This window comes from Neophocaena asiaeorientalis, unplaced genomic scaffold (assembly GCF_003031525.2).
Source record: "Neophocaena asiaeorientalis asiaeorientalis breed wild unplaced genomic scaffold, Neophocaena_asiaeorientalis_V1.1 scaffold24, whole genome shotgun sequence".
Taxonomy (NCBI): domain Eukaryota; kingdom Metazoa; phylum Chordata; class Mammalia; order Artiodactyla; family Phocoenidae; genus Neophocaena; species Neophocaena asiaeorientalis.
The window spans coordinates 446,274-466,685 of record NW_020185317.1 but is presented as its reverse complement, the minus strand read 5'-3'; the positions used below and the strand labels follow the sequence as shown (position 1 = coordinate 466,685).

General features: G+C 41.4%; 1 protein-coding gene across 2 annotated transcripts in view; it reads right to left on the bottom strand.

Annotated features, from left to right (window-relative positions):
- The window catches only part of HECW2 (HECT, C2 and WW domain containing E3 ubiquitin protein ligase 2), a 258,616-nt gene that overhangs the window by 170,830 nt on the left and 67,374 nt on the right, over positions 1–20,412 (bottom strand). For both annotated transcript variants that reach the window (XM_024733635.1, XM_024733636.1), the window contains exon 2: positions 8,759–8,866. In XM_024733635.1, coding sequence (XP_024589403.1) covers positions 8,759–8,866 — 108 coding nt within the window. The remainder of the gene's footprint in view (positions 1–8,758; positions 8,867–20,412) is intronic.

Here is a 20,412-nt window from a genome sequence, read left to right as displayed (position 1 = left end):
TGTTACTTTACTTCTTGCTAAAACAAAAATCTCCAACCCCTCTGATAAATGAGAATCCCTGAAACTATAAGATAAACTCATTCTCATTGTGCACAGCAGATTTTGTGGACATGATCACCAAAAACCGCAGAGCTGACAGCTTCACAATGCTTTTAAGATTCAGTGTAAAGCCAAGGGGACTTACACAAATCACCAGTTACAAAACCAAATGCATAGGCAGGTCCTGGTCGTCAGTGAGAAAAACCCAGTACCAGACAGAACTAGTTGCTTGCACCTCGACTGTTCAGGAGGACACCAGTGGAGACTTCTGCCTCTAAAATAGAGAAATGTTTCATGCTGAGTGGGAGGTTTCATCTTCACATATCATTTAGTGTTTTAGAAGGTCACTCAAGATTTTAAAAAATGGTGTAACTAAGCAACATCCCCTCTGAGGAAGAGAGAGAAGAGAGAGCAGAATTTTGATTAATGTCCCTGAACATTTTAGTTACGAGAAGAGGTAACTGGGAAGACTACTCAAAAGGGTGGAAAAGAGAAGTTGGTATTCATGCTTCTATTTTAGCTACAATTTTAAACTCTAACTGTAAGAGGAGACCAGAAAGCTACTGCTGAGAAACAGATACAAGAACAGGTGAAAGCAAACGTGGGCGTGATGATGGAGCATCAGATAAGGGAGGAGCCACTGGCCACAGGGCCAGCCCTGCTCACAGGCAGGAAAGATGAAGGATATGGACTAAGGAGCATTCTACCTGACAACGGTTTCTCCACAGCCTGATGTGGCAGCTAATCAGGCCTCAAATTATGGAGGGGGAATACATATAACTATTCCTTTGGATTATAAAAAAAGAAGAGTATTTTCTCCAAAGCAACTGCTTATAAAAACATGTTGCCTTACTGGGAATATACCCAGACAAAACTATAATTCAAAAAGATACATGCACCCCTATGTTCATAGAAGAACTGTTCACCAATAGCCAAAACATGGAAACAACCTAAATGTCCATGGACAGGTGAATGGATAAAGAAGATGTGGTACATATATACAATGGAATACTACTCAGCCATAAAAAAGAACGAAATGCCATTTGCAGCAACATGGATGCAACTAGAGCTTATCATACTAAGTCAGAAAGAGAAAGACAAATACCATATGATATCACTTACATGTGGAATCTAAAATATGGCACAAATGAACCTATCTACAAAACAGAAAGAGACTCATAGAGAACAGACTTGTGGTTGCCAAGAGGGAGGGGGGAAGGGAGAGGGATGGACTGGGAGTTTGGGGTTGGTAGATGCAAACTATTACATTTAGAATGGAAAAACAACAAGGTCCTACTGTATAGCACAGGGAACTCTATTCAATATCCTGGGATATGGGCTTCCCTGGTGGCACAGTGGTTGAGAATCTGCCTGCCGATGCAGGGGACACGGGTTCGTGCCCCGGTCCGGGAAGATCCCACGTGCCGTGGAGCGGCTGGGCCAGTGAGCCATGGCCACTGAGCCTGCGCGTCCGGAGCCTGTGCTCTGCAACGGGAGAGGCCACAACAGTGAGAGGCCCGTGTACCGCAAAAAAAGATAAAACCAAAACCAAAAACAGTATCCTGGGATAAACCATAATGGAAAAGAATATAAAAAAAGAATGTCTATATGTGTATAACTGAGTCACTTTGCTGTAGAGCTGAGATTGTTACAACATTGTAAATCAATTATACTTCAATTAAAAAAAATGTTGCCTTAGAGGCAGTGAACCAGGAGAAGGGTGAGGCCTCCCACATTAACCTTGAAGGACCTACAGTCTGGGTCAGCTCCTGGAAGGAAGAAAGCATTGCCGAGTGGCATCTTCTCTCTCTCAGGTCCCTTCTGAATAGCTGAAGCCAGTCATGAATCACAGAAATATATTTTGGCCCCTTTCAATAATCTTCTGGACACTTTCGTTTATAGAGTTACTAGAAGATTTAGCTGCCTCTATTTAAATGCTGGTAAGACACAGAAACGCTTTTATTTTTTAAATTTTAACTTACCAGCTTCCATTAAATACAAATGAAGAGGTCGCCCAGAGCAAGAGCTTGCCAGCTCCACGTCTACCACAGATGGGAGGGTGATGGCTGTCCAAAGACGGCACTTTGTACTTGTTGGGGGTGACTGGGAAGGTAGGAAGAACTTAAACCTGTTCCCAAGTAAAGGGGTTTCTGTAATTGTGTCACTCTGACATTGCATTTTAAAGCAATCGTTCTACCATCTGCCTAAAGGAAGAAAAGATTTCCATGTTTGTACATGAATAAAATACTTCTAGAACGATCACATGAAACTGGTAAAACTGATTGCCTTCAGGGAGGGGAAACTGGTGACTGGGGCATGAAGTTGGGGAGATAATTTACTTTCATTTTCGTGTCTTTTTAACATTATACTCTTTTCATCTATTATCTGTTCAAAATTTATCTTTAAAAAGCAATCTCAACTCAGCTACATTAACTCTAGGCAATGGTATAAGATTCCAAGCCTTCTCGGAAAAAGGTTCTACAGGCCACTCCCTGCAAGAAATGGTTTTGTTTCAAAGACTAGTATCTTTGAAACACCATCCATCACCTTAAATAGCTACAAGATTCACTTAGGTAGTAGTAAATAGCTTGCTCCTATTTAGAAAATCTGGATTTTCCTCAAGTTTTAGAAGTTGACTATTTTGAACCATAAAGATGGATGGAATGGAAATGTACTTCTTCCTTTAATCATTTCTGTTTCATTAGAATAGAATAATCTAAAAAAAAATCAAGCTAATAGGAATTTATTCAAAAACATGATTTTAACCACTGCCTTTGTGCTTTTATTATATTCTTAATATTATGATTCCTATTGATAAGCTCTTTTATTCAGAGGCCACAAGTTGGGAAAGAGTAAACACATTCTAATTCTCATGCTTTTGAGGAAATTTACCCACATTTCCAGGGACGTGCTCACCTGTTTATACGGTACCGCAGGTTGTCTTCTCTTTAACAAGGGCCAATGCAACCTGAAAGGGCCAGGCCCTACCCTGCTAAAGCTCAGAAAAACAATCTTGAAAATCAAAGACAGACAATATCAGTATAATGTGGAAGAACCTAATAGGGTTAGAGAAGTAATTGGACCTTGTTTTTCTATTTACTTAGTAATGGCAGCTGGACCAATGTTGGAAAGTAAAGATAAGTAGAAATAGGCAATAAAACATAAAGTATTCTGGCAGAGAATGAAAAGCACCAAACCTCCATCTAAGGGGCAAAAAGGCCCTTCTGATGTTGGTGGGAAGGGCCTTATGAATGGAGGTTAGAGCAGGGGCTCTGACAGTACAAATAAGAGGCTGAGGCCACCCCTTTCCCCCTACCCAATAAAAAGTCACCCACAAAGGTTCTGTTTGGGCAAGGCACCGCATCTTAGAAAGCACACTAACCTGAGTGCCAATCAGAGATGAGGCTCTCACTTACACAAGCCACATGCACCTCTGCTATGCAGTTTCCTAATCCTGCCCACTTCCTAGGGCTGAGACAGGTAAGATATGTGAAAGCACTATATAATTCATACAAATGGCAATGTCCTGTTATTACCATTAATGATCACAAAGCAGTTCAGTAAACAGCAATGAAGCTATTTCTAAGCTTATTCACTGATCCAGGAATCAGTGAGTTCTCGAACATTGCCTGGCACAAAGGTGATACTTAACTAAATACTTCACGATGGTTGGGGACATAGATGGATAGATGAGTAGAAGAAATGAAGGAAGGACAAAAAGCAGCTCTGAATGAATGAATGACCATAGTCTGTGAAAGCCTATGAAGAATAAAATAGATATCCTAGCATGCCAAGGCAATTCCTGAAACCTCTTACATTTCAAAACTCAAGAATACACATTGCTCAGGGGACCCATTCATTTTCTGCAAGCATAAGCTCATTTGAGGAACTGTGACAGTCCTATGACAAGTAAGTGCAATGAAGCTGATCCTCCTCTCCAATGTCTAGGAAGGTCACTTACTCAGAAATAAACCTGTCTTTGTCCTTCAAATTCATTCCAGTAGGTCCCGTAATAATATAAGTGTGGGCGTCCTGCCTCCTTTGGAGTTTATTCAGATAAACCAAAGCCATTTTACTTTCAGAAACAGGTTAAATAGTGCTCAAATCCAGGTTTGCCCATGAACTCAGATTAATTTTCTGAGAATTTACTTTGCTTGGACTTCTGATTAGCTAAAGATAAATTTTCTCTCTGAAGATGAAAGCAAAAATTTTTTAATGTCATAAGCTTTCAAGATCAGAGGCTGAAAACAGAAGTTTTTAACCCATACCCCCAATCCCGACTTTTTTGTTTCACACCATCATCTCCAGAGATTCAAGCAAAACTTCATTATGCTGGGAAGTCCCCTTAGTGCTGCTCTTGCCAGACACGGGGTTAAAAAAAAATTGATGTCGAGTAGTGAGGAAGATGGCGGAAGAGTAAGACGTGGAGATCACCTTCCTCCCCACAGATACACCAGAAATACATCTACACGGGGAACAACTCCTACAGAACACCTACTGAACGCTGGCAGAAGACCTCAGACCTCCCAAAAGGCAAGAAACTCCCCACGTACCTGGGTAGGGCAAAAGAAAAAATAAACAGAGACAAAAGGATAGGGACGGAACCTGCACCACTGGGAGGGATTTGTGAAGGAGGAAAGCTTTCCACACACTAGGAAGCCCCTTCGAGGGCGGAGACTGCGGGTGGCGGAGGGGGAAAGCTTCGGAGTCGCGAAGGAGAGCGCAGCAACAGGGATGCGGTGGGCAAAGCGGACAGCTTCCCGTACAGAGGATCGGTGCCGACCGGAACTCACCAGCCTGAGAGGCTTGTCTGCTCACCCACCAGAGCGGGCAGGGCTGGGAGCTGAGGCTCGGGCTTCGGAGCGCAGGGAGAGGACAGGGGCTGGCGGCGTGAAAACAGCCTGAAGGGGACTAGTGCACCACGGCTAACCGGGAGGGAGTCCGGAGAAAAGTCTGGAGCTGCCGAAGAGGCAGGAGACTTTTTCCTTGCCTCTGTTTCCTGGTGCGCGAGGAGAGGGGATTCAAAGCGCTGCTTAAAGCAGCTCCAGAGACTGGCGTGAGCCGCGGCTATCAGCGAGGACCCCAGAGACGGGCATAAGACGCTAAGGCGGTTGCTGCCACCACCAAGAAGCCTGTGTGCGAGCACCCCCCATCCGGGAAGCCTGTGCAGCCCGCCACTGCCAGGGGCCCGGGATCCACAGACAACTCACCCGGGAGAACGCATCACGCACCTCACGCTGGTGCAACGTCATGCCGGCCTCTGCCGCCGCAGGCTCGCCCCGCCCTCCGTGCCCCTCCCTCCACCCGGCCTGAGTGAGCCAGAGCCCCCCAATCAGTGGCTCCTTTAACCCTGTCCTGTCTGAACGAAAAACAGACGCCCTCCGGCGACCTACACGCAGAGGCGGGGCCAAATCCAAAGATAGGCCCCGGGAGCTGTGAGAACAAAAAAGAGAAAGGGAAATCTCTCCCAGCAGCCTCATGAGCAGCGGATTAAATCTCCACAATCAACTTTATGTACCCTGCATCTGTGGAATACATGAATAGACAACCAATCATCCCAAATTGAGGAGGTGGACTTTGAGAGCAAGATTTATGATTTTTTTCCCCTTTTCCTCTTTTTGTGAGTGTGTATGTGTATGCTTCTGGGTGAGATTTTGTCTGTACAGCTTTGCTTCCACCATTTGTCCTAGGGTTCTATCTGTCCGTTTTTGTTTTGTTTCTTTGCTTTTGTTTTTCTTTCTAAAAAATTTTTTTCTTAATAATTATTTTTTATTTTAATAACTTAATTTTATTTTATCTTCTTTCTTTCTTTCTTTCCTTCCTTCCTTCCTCCCTTTCTTTCTTTCTTTCTACTTTTTCTCGCTTTTATTCTGAGCCGTGTGCATAAAAGGCTTTTGGTGCTGCAGCCAGGAGGCAGTGCTGTGCCTCTGAGGTGGGATGAAGTAAGTCAGAAAGAGAAAGACAAATACCATATGGTAACACATATATATGGAATTAAGAAAAAAAAAAGTGTCATGAAGAACCTTGGGGTAAGACAGGAATAAAGACACAGACCTACTAGAGAATGGACTTGAGGATATGGGGAGGGGGAAGGGTAAGCTGTGACAAAGCGAGAGAGAGGCATGGACATATATACACTACCAAACGTAAGGTAGATAGCTAGTGGGAAGCAGCTGCATAGCACAGGGAGATCAGATCGGTGCTTTGTGACTGCCTGGAGGGGTGGGATAGGGAGGGTGGGGGGGAGGGAGATGCAAGAGGGAAGAGATATGGGAACATATGTATATGTATAACTGATTCACTTTGTTATAAAGCAGAAACCAACACACCATTGTAAAGCAATTATACTCCAATAAAGATGTAAAAAAAAAATGATGTCTGTGAGATCTAAGAGACACAGACTACACTTTTAAGCAGTGATATAAACACCACCTGAGGTTTTCACACTGAATGGATTTTGAAACTATAGGGATGTGTGTTGGGAGAGATCCCATTCTGATGAATGAAGATAAAGTTACTCTAAAGCCAAATCTTTCTGTAATTCCTATTCACTGTCTTGCACTTAAACTTATACAACTTTTCTCAGTCCTTAAAAATGCATTGCTTGGGCTTCCCTGGTGGCGCAGTGGTTGAGAGTCTGCCTGCCGATGCAGGGGACACGGGTTTGTGCCCCGGTCTGGGAGGATCCCACATGCCGCGGGGTGGCTGGGCCCGTGGGCCATGGCCACTGAGCCTGCGCGTCCGGAGCCTGTGCTCCGCAACGGGAGAGGCCACAGCAGTGAGAGGCCCGTGTACAACAAAAAAATTTAAAAAATTAAAAATGCATTACTAAATATTTCCAATTTTACAACTATGCTACACAATACCCCCAATTTTGTGTGTGAAGAATTAAGGTGGAAATGCTAAATTAGAGGAGAAAAGCAAAAGCATTCCCAATTCCTAGCTTCAATATCAAGCCCATTTCTGTTAAATACTAAGACTGAGATGTGAAGAAAAAATTTTGTCATGCCAGAGATGTTTACTATACCCTAATCAGCCAGGACATTATGAATCTCTAATTCATACTTCATGGAGCAAGAAAATCAATCATGTCAAGTGGGATACTCTGTAAATGGGTCTCTTATACATGTTACAAATTATAGCAGTGTGTGGTACTGACTTCTTCCCAGGTGTTCACATGAGCCCCATCATGTGAATCTGCGCACTCCATCAACAGGCAACCATTCCTAGCCGTCTCCAGCATTTTAAAGCAAACAGGAAGGTGGTTTTTCCTTCTTCCCTGAAGTTCAGTTGGCAATACTTCTCAGCTAGACCATCCTCATAAGCCCTGGGATCTTTTCAAAGGAGGAATTACACTGAAAGTAAACCCAGCTACTTCCCATTCCATTTTCACCAGATTCTTTTACCACTTATTTTTCTCATTATTTAGTAATGGCAGCTGGACCAATGTTGGAAAGTAAAGAGAAGTAGAAATAGGCAATAAAAACAAATCACCCATAATCTCACTTCCCAGATACATCCCTTGTTCACATTTTGGCTAATCTCCTTCCAGACTTTTTCCTACATGCTGTATTAGCTGGGATTACGCTGTATGTATCTGCTTCCCACTTATTGTTATATCATGAGCATTTTCCCTTAAAAACTACATTCCATGTAAGGAGAAAATCTAGCCAGAAATTGAACTATGAAAAAAAAGACAGTCCTTAGAGGACAGAAGTGGGATTCGAGAAAACTATGAAATGCTGACCTACCAGTAAGGATGGTCAAAGAAATTATCTGGTGTCTCTAATGGCAATTCAAAATAATAGATGTTAATCTTTTAAAATGACTTTTTATATTACAGAAGTTTTAGATGCTTCAAGAAAGACATGCTTACATCAGATTTCCATTTAATCAAACTTACTTTATAATTTATGGTTTAATAACTACCATTCTTAAGTACCAGTATCCATACACTCTCTCTCTTTCTTGTATTAAATCCCTTGCATATAGAAAATTTAATTCTTACACAGAGCTAAACAGCTCAGAAAAATTTTAAAGAGCTCATTTTTTTCTACATTAAAGAAAAATAAATTCTGTAAATGTAGAAGTTAACCTGGACCAACTAGTAAATCATTTACATATATAATACCATATATAAGTACTATATATAAGCACTTGTATTTATAAGTAAGTATCAATATAAATCAGATCAACTGGGAAATTGTTATTTGCAGTCAATTTCTGATTCCTAATAAATGACCTCTATGGCAGTGTGCCCCACACTATCTCATCTACACTTGGAAAGACCAAGACCCAAATGCAAAACTTATTCTGCTGCTGGGGAAAATAACAGTCAAATATTCTACGGGCAAATAAAACTCTTAGATTAACTGAAATCTTGAATTATTCTTTCTGCTCCTTGTAATTAATATAATATTAATTATAAATGAGATATAAGGGTATATAAATATGTGTAAAGTATTAAAATAACCATACATAATTTATATACCATACATTCATCAGGTACATTTTACACACACTAGTTTTTCAAATTATATGAACATTGTCTAATGAGTATTTTCCAAAACAATATACTTTCCAGTTTGGTGCAACATGGCATACATGTATAAATCAGAGCCCAAAACTTTTACAATAAAATTCAGGAAAGACTCTATAGATTTCTGCATATTTCTGCAATGTTCAATCACAAACTTATATTTCCCACTTAGTTACTTACGCTCCATGAAATAAGGCCCAGGCTCAATTCTCCATACAATTTGTCCTTTTTGTGTTCCGGTTACACCCCTGTTTTTAGAATCCCAGAAGTTGGCTGGAGAATTCTCATCTGAAAAAAACAAAGAAACACTTTTTAATCTTAATTATAACCTCTTTGTCTTTCCTTAGCTGAAAGACTAATACAAGTTCTAAAATAAATGGAAAAAAAATAAAGGGGAAATATTAATGAACACTATTGTTAATGACTTACTTCCTCCCAGCAGATTACCCTGAATTTCTACATTTGCATTTATACAGGAGAATTGGGGAGGAGGGTGGGAAGGTGGAAAGGAGATGGCACGTCCAGGCTTGGCCAGGTTGTTCACTGTTGCCAAAAGACAAAACCACAAAGAACAAAGGCTACGATTGCTCGTCAACCAGCAATGAGATGATATATAAGAAAAGGGTTGGGTGAGCTCCCATCTATAAAATCCTTTATCAAAAGAAAAGGAAGAGTAAGGCCAGACACTATAAAACTCTTAGAGGAAAACATAGGCAGAACACTCTATGACATAAATCACAGCAACATCCTTTTTGACCCACCTCCTAGAGAAATGGAAATAAAAACAAAAATAAACAAATGGGACCTAATGAAACTTCAAAGCTTTTTCACAGCAAAGGAAACCATAAACAAGTTGGGAGGGAGACGCAAGAGGGAGGAGATATGGGGATATATGTATATGTATGGCTGATTCACTTTGTTATAAAGCAGAAACTAACACACCATTGTAGAACAGTTATACTCCAATAAAGATGTTAAATTTAAAAAAAAAGAAAGAAAAGGAAGAGCAAAGCTGGTAGAATATAACAGAATCAAGATGGGATGAAACAAACGGACACTGAGCTGTGAAACTGAGTCAAGACACAGCACAGGTTGGCCATGGACAGTGCTTAGGAGACACCAACTAAGTTATCAGGTTGGCTAGGACAATCGTTTACAAAAGGTCGGTAGCAGTAGACCTTGAGTCAATACAAGAAAAGGAAAGAGGAAGAAGGATAGAAAGAACAGATCCAAAGAGCAGCCTGAAAGTAGCATTCTCCAAGCTCTCTGACCTCATGGCACTAAGAAAATGGTAATATTTGTAGGACACACTGGAGTACATGAAAGAGACACTTACAACTTAAGATTATAGTAGGGGTGCTCTGGCTGCCCCAGGCTCTTCCCCACCCTGAAGGTGGAAGGAATTCATATTCTTTTTATTTTTTTTTTGCAGTATGCGGGCCTCTCACTGTTGTGGCCTCTCCCGTTGCAGAGCACAGGCTCTGGATGCGCAGGCTCAGTGGCCATGGCTCACGGGCCCAGCCGCTCCGCGGCATGTGGGATCTTCCCGGACCAGGGCACGAACCCGTGTCCCCTGCATCGGCAGGCGGACTCTCAACCACTGCGCCACCAGGGAAGCCCAAGGGATTCATATTCTTTAAGTTGCTTACATCACACTAGTTTGAAGTTCTGTCCTAGGGCCCTGGAATAGGAAATAAAACTAAAAACAGGAAAAAGAAGACCATTCAGAGTTCTATACGTACACAAAAATGTGTGCAGAGATACTGGCTCTTAAAATCAGATGTACCTCATTTGCTTCCCCAAATCCCTTTCCCAGGAGGGAAGATTAGGGATACATTTTAACTGAGAGCTGGAATTAAGCCGAGGGTGAAGTAAGAGATCCACTAAAATAAGAGAGGAGAGAAAAGGTCCCAAGCCCAAGGGAATAGTCCTAAGAAAAACCTCATTTCTTATGAGCATAAAAGGAACAGAAAGTGGGCCAGGTGAGGGGTTGGATAATCCAGCTCCACTGGATTTCAATCCAGTGGTTGTCCTTGGGGCCCACTGGCTTCATCACATTGAGAAGTCAAAGAAGTTTGGGAGGAATGGTCCTTTCCTGCTACCTGTAATCAGCACAGTATAAGTCAAAGATTCTTTATCGTGAAAAGGCCAAGAAGCAGCCACTGTTCTTGTAAGAATGGAAAGGCATAACTGACTCAGGGCATCACCTCCCCTCATAGATAAACAACGCAAGGCAATCCACTCCATTCCATCACAAAAATAGAAACACAACACTGATATTTAGAAGGTACTCAGACAATCACCTAAAACTGGATTTGAAAGATGTCATGTGGCTCCTCAGGGCAGACCCTGCTCACTGCCTATCCCTTGAGCCTCTTTCTTGTCAACTGAACCCCAATTCTGTCCGAGGTAACAATGTGCCCAGTTAAAAATAGTTGCCTCTCCAGAATCCCTTGCAGCCAAGGGTGGCATGTGGCCAGTGAGACGTAGGTAGAATTCTACTGGGTGGGACTTCTAGGAAAGCCGTTATTTTTCTGATTGATAAAAGGACAGACTCAATAATCTTTTTGTTCTCCCCCCTCCCCTCTCCTTAGATGAGAGCCACATACTAAGAATGGCAGAGAAAGAAGCTGGAAGCATCCATGATGATCCTTTGAGCCCTGAATGGCCTTCAGGCTTTTTGCTACTGAGGCAAAAATAAATTCCTATTTACTTAAGCTCCTGTGGTTGGGTTTCTGTTACTTGCAGCTGAACACAATTCCTAATAGACACAATTACCATCCTAAAAATCACTCAGTGATTTAGATGCATCATGCCTGACTTGACCCAGAATCTCTGAGATTGCATCACTTCTCCAGGTTAGACAACAAAGGTAGTTTCTTCCTTTCTAAAACATACTGGGCAGAGCTGCTGGCATAGGGACAGGGACCCTCATGTTTTCACAAACAAATGTATTGTATTAGCTGTTGGCCACATGCAAGACACTGGACCCTGAAGGGAACAGAACACAGGTATAGGGAGTAGAAGGTGTCCAGCTGTTCAAAATGCTTTTTTTAAAAAACACGGCTATGCACGTGGGAAATTTTCTGAAACTACTGTTGTGTCAGTTTCCTCTTGAGGCCTCAGGAAAGATGAGGCAACATCAAATCTCATTTTAAGGAGCATGCATTAGGATCACAATGATAAAAAGCAACATTAATAAATTTGTACTTGGTAAAGTGACCTCTCTGTGAGAGGGTTTGCACTTCTGCTATTACTAAACTTTTTCTCCCCAACCCATCAGTTAAGTCAAACCAAATACACACTACTGACATAATGACCCTGGGAAGATGGGGCACTAAGGAGCAGAAATAGGAGCGGGTGGGGGTAATGGGATGAGGAGATATCGTGAGAGGACTGAGCTCCACGCAGAAGTGATGCCTGAGGCTTGACACAACCCCTTACATGTTCCCTGGAGGAGAATTTTGACAGAGAACCAGTGCCAGCATCTCCTGTTCCAAGAAGGGCCACTAATAACTTTTTCTTTGCCAGTTATATTCACTTCAAGGTAGAAATACTGCATTGCACGAATATCCATCCTTGGTCTCAGAAGTTGGAAATAAGGGAGGATGAGTTATGGGTGCTTCCTCCCCAGACTCCTCACCAAGAAGGAGACCTAGAGTTAGGGGTTCGGTTCACCCACCAGCTTGTGTGAGTTGGGATAAAACATGTATCTCTGACTTTTACTCCTATCTTTGGTTCATAGGCTATGTGGACAACTCCATTTGGTTAAGTATATGATATTTAAAGAAATAAAGGCTAGCCCCTTGAAGCAAAATGTCAAAAATGTACCATGAGTATTCAGGCCCATAGGGAACTCAAATGTCCCATATATGTTGAGAAATGGGTCAGAATTAGGATGAACAGGCCCAGACCAGAAGCTTGATGGGTATGTTCTGATTTTTTTTTTTAAGCCCAAATGCCATAGCAAGAAACAAATCTGTAAACCTTCATGGGGAAGGTCTTATTCCCCACCAAGCACAGTGTCTGTCTGTTACCCAAGTTGCTTAATATTCTGGTTATTCTAGATGGAAATCTTTCTCCAGTGAGATTATGTTTCTGAAAATTCATCATCCCTGACAGATACTAGCACTCCTGCTACCGACTGGAAGCTACTCTTAACTGAAAATGTAAAATCCCTAGAAATAAACCAGTGTGGTGGCACAGAGTTCAAATTATTTTGTGCCGGCTCTCACAGTCTCCACCACAGCTCCAGCTCCTACTGACGTGGGCCAGCAGAGCTCTGACCAGCCTTGGCGGCACCATTCTAAAAAATACCTAGAATGACTCATCCCTTGTCTTTGTTTCAAGAAGACCAATTTTAACTTGTCCTTCAGACTAAACCTTTTTTTCCTTAAGTAGGTTAACACTTTCATTTAGGTTGCGCTCCGTTCTAGGCTAGCCCAAGAACATCTTTTCAGTGACAGCATTTTTCTGCTCAGGTCTATTTTTTTATGGATATTTGAGGACAGAATATTTTTTCCCAGATTGTGTAAGTTGTTTTTCTTCACCCTCATTTAACATCTGTATTAGATGACTCAATCTTTTTTAAATGCCCCCAACTCCAAATAAGAAAAATAACTGAGTATAAAAACAGTACACCAAAGAAAGGCTTCTAAATTCCCTACATGTATTGTATAGACATAATTATACATCTATTTCTTCCTTTAATTGAATAAAGATTCTGATAGATCAAAGAAATGTCATTGGTCTTTAAAGCCAATTACCAATTTTTCCATTTATACTTGGCTACTTCCCTTTCCCATTTCTCTTAAGAGCTATTCAAATCTGTCTCACTGTTCTCACATCCTGATTTCCACCCTCTGACTTACAGCAGGGTACCATGCACCCTATGGCATCTAGAACATGGAGGACATCAAGCCCCATTTCCCTGGTTTCTCCCTCTCCCTACTGCCACCTTTTCTGAACCCACATGTATTTCTTGCTTTCTTGCCCAGGGTTTTGCCCCCCATTATGGTGGTGCCCTTGACTCAAACCCTTCCATCAGTCACCTTCTCTCACCTTGACCTTTAGCTTCTTCCTCTCAACCGAGAAACACGTCAGCTTCCATGAGACCTATTTGTCTGTGTCTGTTCTTGGACCATTGCCTTCCTTGCCCCCTTTCCCACCCACATTTTTATTTCCCTTCTTACTAACATTAAAATATCTGTTATAGTTACAATGGAGTCTGTATTCTGGGAGTGTACGTTCTAGATACTTAGGTAACTTTCTAGCTGGAATATAATTACAAAAAGAAACATTGGGGATGTTTAATTCATGTACCTAAATATCTTTTCTAAACCTTATTTTGTTTGGCAGGGTTTATATGAAGCTTGTCCACTCATGTCTCTTACATATTCTTAGTTCTCTTATAAATCTAGTTGGCAGTACATGTTCTGTAAATAAAAAGGCAAAGCACACACCCAAAAAGCCCTAAAATCCTTCTAATATAATTTTCATTCCTGTTTGTGAATATTGTGGGAACATGATCAAGAAACCTTTTGAAAATCTTTACTCTTGCCTTATTTTAGCAATCCATGATACTTTCCGAAAATGATTTCATATAGTGTTTTTTAAAATTACAGTTGATCCCTGAACAAAGGCAGGGGTTAGGCACACCGCCCCTCTCTGAAGTCAAAAATCGACACAGTCGGCCCTCTGCATACGGATGGGGTTCCTCCTTACCCACAGGCAGTTTCCGTATCTGTGGTTCAACCAACTGTGGATCACATAGTACCGCAGTATTTACTATTGAAAAAAATCCGTGTATAAGTGGACCTGAGCAGTTCAAACCCATGTTCTTCAAGCATCAACTATACTCTTCTAGGGCTTTTCCAATTAATTTTTTTTTAATACTGGAATTAGTTCTGTTAAGTCTGCTTCTCCAAGGAAGAAACAAAGTGTTTGGACCCAGAAGTAAAGGAGTAGGGATATAAGATAACACCACACAGAACTAACTCTCTTCTATTAACTGCAGAGTATAGTAGCTCAGAGAATTTTCTCGGAAATTTGGTTAATTAGGTGAGAAATAGTCCCCTTCCCTTAATGAGAACCACATGATTTTACCTTGGGGTCTTAAACAAAATCTCTAAATAGGCTGATTTACCAACATCTCCTGCACTTTCAGTAGGTCACAAATCATCATTGGCTACCTTCCCCTTTAGCTAACTGATCCTCTGGGGCAATGATTGCCCAACTCCATTGCTCACAATGAATATCCTGGGGGCTCCTTCAAAAATGCTGACTTTGATTCAGTAGGTTTGAGTCGGGATGCAGGAATTTGAACTTTAGGAAGCACCCCAACCAGGTGATTCTGCTACAGGTACTACAAACACCTCACATGGAAAAAAATCTGTTCCATGGTTATTTCCAGAGAAACTGAGCAATCATAGCAATGCTGTGGACCATGCACATCTCATTGACCACTGTCCCTCTCATTTGCTAGCCTGTTCCTTTCCTTTCTTCCTCCCTCCTTCCCTCCCTTCCTTCTTTCATCTGAATGGCATTTATTGACTGTCTTATAAAGGTCAGGAACATCCATTTCCTGCCATAAGGAGTTGGCAGTACAGTAGGAGAAGACTGGCATATAAGGTACAATGCGATGTTAAAAGTGCTATGATAGAGGTGTGCATACTTTATAAAGTGTTAAAGGAGAACCGAGGGGGAAAGATCAGCATTCCCTGTGACCGTGTATAATGACTATGGCTCTGGATCTATCAAGTGCGAAGTGTCTTTGGGAGATGCATATGGAGATATCCTTTCAGAGGTTTACACATTTAAGCCAGTCATTAAGGTATCCCATCCATTCCTTTGCTTCGCTATTCTCTAGACATATTGTTTTGTCTCCCAAGGTTCATTTTTTGGTTCCATAAATGGTCATCAGAAGCAACAAACAAGTGGCATATTTAGAGCTGAATTCAGTGGTAAAAGTTACTGTTTGTTGTTCCCTAGGTCCCATGGCATTATCATTTTCTTACTTGGAAAAGTAGGATTAATTATATTAACTTATAATATGATTGTAAAGAGTAATTTTTAAAAATAAATGAATTCTTTTTAAAATGCCACAAAAACCTAAAATAACATAAGCATAAAGTCTTTTATGCTTCAAACTCTTCCTTCCTCATAATATTTCACACACAGAGGTCAGTGTGAAAATAATCTTTTAAAGATTAATTTTTTTTCTGTACATGACTTATGGATTGCAGAAATGTCCTGTGAATAGGCATATACAGGAGACATGGCCAGACATATTAAACATATCCAAAATAACTGGGATTTGGAAATGTTTCTATGTCTATATTAATATTTCCAAAACCTCCATACAATACTGGAGATAAAACAGAAACAAAAAAAGTATTCAAAGTCCTCACTATTCTATCAGTCAACCTAGGGGACTTGAAAAAAGATAAGAAATTTTGTAAGAAAGATGCCATGTGACAGACTGTGACAGATGAAAAATGATGTTTACAAATATTCTTTTGCTTTGAAGTAATTCCTCCCTACATTTTCTTGAAAAATGGCATAAACATCTAACTTGATTTTAAATTACTTTTCGGATAAAAATTGAATATACCTATGTCCTGAGATTGGATCATAAAGAGGCCTGGCTTTCTTCCAGCTACACTCAGAAATTAGATGCCTTGTCTAGGATTTGGGATTTAGAGCAATCCTAAGCTACAATTTGAATCAAAATGATCATTCTAGACCTGGGCAAAAACACATCTTCACAGGGGCTGCCTGACTGTTAAAACTTTGCAAATTTACCTGCACGTGCTAGGCAAGTTATGGAATCCCACTAGGCAAGTTATGCGAGAGCAAAACTCTGACAGTGGCTGAGATCTGAACTACATTGCAGGCAGGTGAGGGGGTGACCCTTTACCACTGATTGTACCAAACAGAGCACCAGTCTTATTAAGTGCTATGAGAATTCACTCACAAACTTCATGAATTGGCACACTCGGCATTTGTTTTCAACCCAATGTCCCTAGATGCCCAATTCTGTACACTGACACCCTCCCTGGATGGAAAAAAAAAGAGTGTGAGTATCGGACATATTTAGGGATTGCAATGATGACACCATGCTATCAAATGAGAATACGCCCACTGCCACTTGAAGATCTTCTTATATTGATAAGATACCAGAAAGGTTTGCTGATTATAATGTGCCAGAGATGAGAGAAAAAGACACTGGCACATTACAGGACAGAAAAAGCAACAGAGGCTGAGAAGACCCTCTGGCAAGTCGGTAAGGTCTGGCCTTGGGGATGTTTGCACTGAAGGGCGTGTGCCCCGCTAAGAAGGGAGCATTGACGAGGGGGTGGGGTGGGAAAAGTGAGGCTCATATACTGATTCAGTGTCACTCACACCGCTGTATGAGAGAGGTGTGCTACTGCTGTCTCCTCTACAGGAGGCCTCACCAGGGGTGGTGCAGCCCAATCTGAAGAATGTTATATGTTTCAGTAGATCCAGGCTGGGTGACATAACTTATAGCCAAGTCCTAACCACACCCCTGAGGGGTCTCCTCAACATTCAGACCTCCAGACATGCTAGGCAGAGGCAGGAGGCCATGCTAAGCAACTTCCTGTATAAAATACCTGATCCTAAACTAGTCAATTAAACACTCAGTTGACAAGGGGGGAACCACCAACAGACCAGTGAGAGGAAACACTTGGCTTCATTTTAGCAAATACCTCTCAAGAGTTTCAGTCAGAGAGGGTTTACAGAAGAATTCACTTTAAACATAGGTAATGTTTACATATTGAAAATGTCTTACCTCTTGTTCATTAGGATCCCTGTTTCTTTCAGAGTAAAATTCAAAGTCTTTTTGGAGGTTAATAGTGCCCTACAGGATCTGGCAGCCCCGTTCCCCACCCGCCAAAAGATTAGAGCTCTGATCTCATCTTTCCCTACCCTCTCCCCCTCCCCGCTTGCTCCACTCCAGCTGCACTGGACTCCTTGGTAATGAAGGGAGTTAAGAATATGCCAGGCCATGGGCTTCCCTGGTGGCGCAGTGGTTGAGCGTCTGCCTACTGATGCAGGGGACATGGGTTCGTGCCCTGGTCTGGGAAGATTCAAAAAAAAAAAAAAAAAACAAGAGTATGCCAGGCCAAACTATGCCACTTTGAGCTGAAAGCAATCAGCCCTCGGCTCTCCCACTTTATGTCTAAAAGCAAGACATAAATTTCCATCTGTAAAGGTGTCTCCCTCTCCCATACCAGGAAGAGTAAGATGACCCTTAATCACTACTCATCAATGGAGAAGGAACCAACTTCAGTCTGCGTAACAAACCTTCCTAAATAACCCTTATCTTCCATTAGTTTCCCCCATATATTTATCTTCCCACAATTTACCACCCACAGAAGCCAACCCCCCTTCCTTTGTCTAGTTACTTGTCCACAATTTATTGGCCTTTGGTAAAGTAGCATATAAGCCCCTGAGTTTAACCACTTCTTTGGGTCTTCATTTTATATACAAGAAGGCTTCATGCAAGTAGAAATCAAATTTTTAACATCTATTAAAATGTGTATCCTCTTTTTCCTGTTAATCTGTCTTTTGTCAGTCAGATTTGCAGGGCCAGTAGCCAAACCTAAGAGAATAAAGTTTTTTTCCTCCTTTACAATATCCTCAAAGTTCTGGTCAGGATTCTGCCTCAGGGTCCATCTGTCTGAATCTTTCCCCCAATATATCCTTATGCATCAATCCTCTCCTTAAATTATTTTAATTTTTTGCTTGCATATCACTGTCTCAATGAAATCTACCCTGACTGTCTCCAGCATTCCTGGACTATCCTACTCCACTCAATTTCTTCTCTATAACCCTAACACCATCTAACATACTATATAATCTACTTACACTTCTTGTATATTGTCTTTCTCTCTAGAACGTAAACTCCAAGAGGTCAAGGACTTTTGTCTATTCTGTTCACTGATGTATCTCAAGTAACTAGAACAATACCTGGCACATAGTAGGTGCTCATATTTGGTTGAACAAAAGATGTTGTCATGTCTTCTTTTCATTATGATGATATGGCATTAACTGAATACCAGTATTATACTGTTAAAATATACAAAGGAGGAAAATAAAATTCTCACCAAGGAATGCATAAAGCCTTTTTAAAGAGATCTCTGTCCTGTTCAAAATAGAGAAAAACAAGGACAATATTGCAAATTCCTCACTAAGCTTTACTAGACTAACTTAACAAGATCAATTTATTTAAACTCTCAATCTTTATAACAAGAATTTCTAATTAATTCAATCACATTGCTATGCTGAGTTGACATTCAACTTTGTTTATAGCTTATAGTCCATCACACCAAATGCACAAAAAGATGAACTAGCTTACTTAAGATCACATAACCAGTTTCTGGTAAAGGCCTCTGAAACATCTTAAACAAGTTTTTTTCCTGATGAAGACTTTCAGAGCATTTCTAAATTAACATTTACTTTTTCCCCAACTGAATACTGTCCTATATAGAACATAGGAAACTCAAATTCTTTGATAATACCTCAAATGAAAAAATTATTAAAAGTTTACTTATATCAAATAATCTATTTAATTTGGCTACTCTAAAAATTTATAATAAATATTGTGAAAACAGAATATGCAACTGGTAATAGTTCTAGCCAATTTCATGTTAGAAATATCAGCAGGAATTCGGTGATCTTTATAAAATTTGAGGCTTAAAAATTTCCAATGTCGGGCTTCCCTGGTGGCGCAGTGGTTGACAGTCCGCCTGCCGATGCAGGGGACCCGGGTTCGTGCTCCGGTCCGGGAGGATCCCACGTGCCGCGGAGCGGCTGGGCCCGTGAGCCATGGCCGCTGAGCCTGCGCGTCCGGAGCCTGTGCTCCGCCACGGGAGAGGCCACAACAGTGAGAGGCCCTCGTACCGCAAAAAAAAAAAAAAAATTTCCAATGTCTTCATGAAGCACACATTGCTGTCAGAACATAATTTTCCCCATCACAGTCTGCATGGCTATATTTCCTCCAGCGATTACACTTTAACAATGAGAATGTAAGCCTCAGCTCTTTCAAAGGGTCGAGCACGGTCAGCACATGGTAGCTTGTAAACACCTTGGCACACGATTCTCTTTTAGGTCCTATATGAATATTCTATAACGATGACACTAAAATGCTTCAATCCCCTTCCTGGTACCAAAGCTGACAGATTAGAACAAGACTTCATATCGCTAAAGAAATTTCATGAGAGGGCTTCCCTGGTGGCGCAGTGGTTGAGAGTCCGCCTGCCGATGCAGGGGACGCAGGTTCGTGCCCCGGTCCGGGAAGATCCCACATGCCGCAGAGCGGCTGGGCCCATGAGCCATGGCCACTAAGCCTGCATGTCCAGAGCCTGTGCTCCGCAATGGGAGAGGCCACAACAGTGAGAGGCCCGCGTACCGCAAAAAAAAAAAAAAAAAAGAAATTTCATGAGAAAGAGTAGGTAAATGATCTTTTTCTAAAGGTCCATCATGTGGGGCAAGGTGATGACAGGCTAACAAGAGTTAGAAGGAAGACTTTAAGGCCTAAAAACAGAAAGAAAACAATTACGGAAGTAAGGATGGAAATGAAAATCACTGAAAATTAATTGAACAAATATTTACTGAGCATCCCCTCTCTGCCAGTGAAAGTCCCTCTCCTTGTGGAGATTTTGGTCCAGTGGGAAAAGCGATGAATAATCAGACACAAAATAATGTGTATGTCAGGTAGTGTAGTAGAGACAACGTAATGTCAGGTGGTGGTGACATGGGTTGAAGAAAGACAGCCAGGGAGTGGGAGGGGGAGAGAGAGTGGTGGGAGA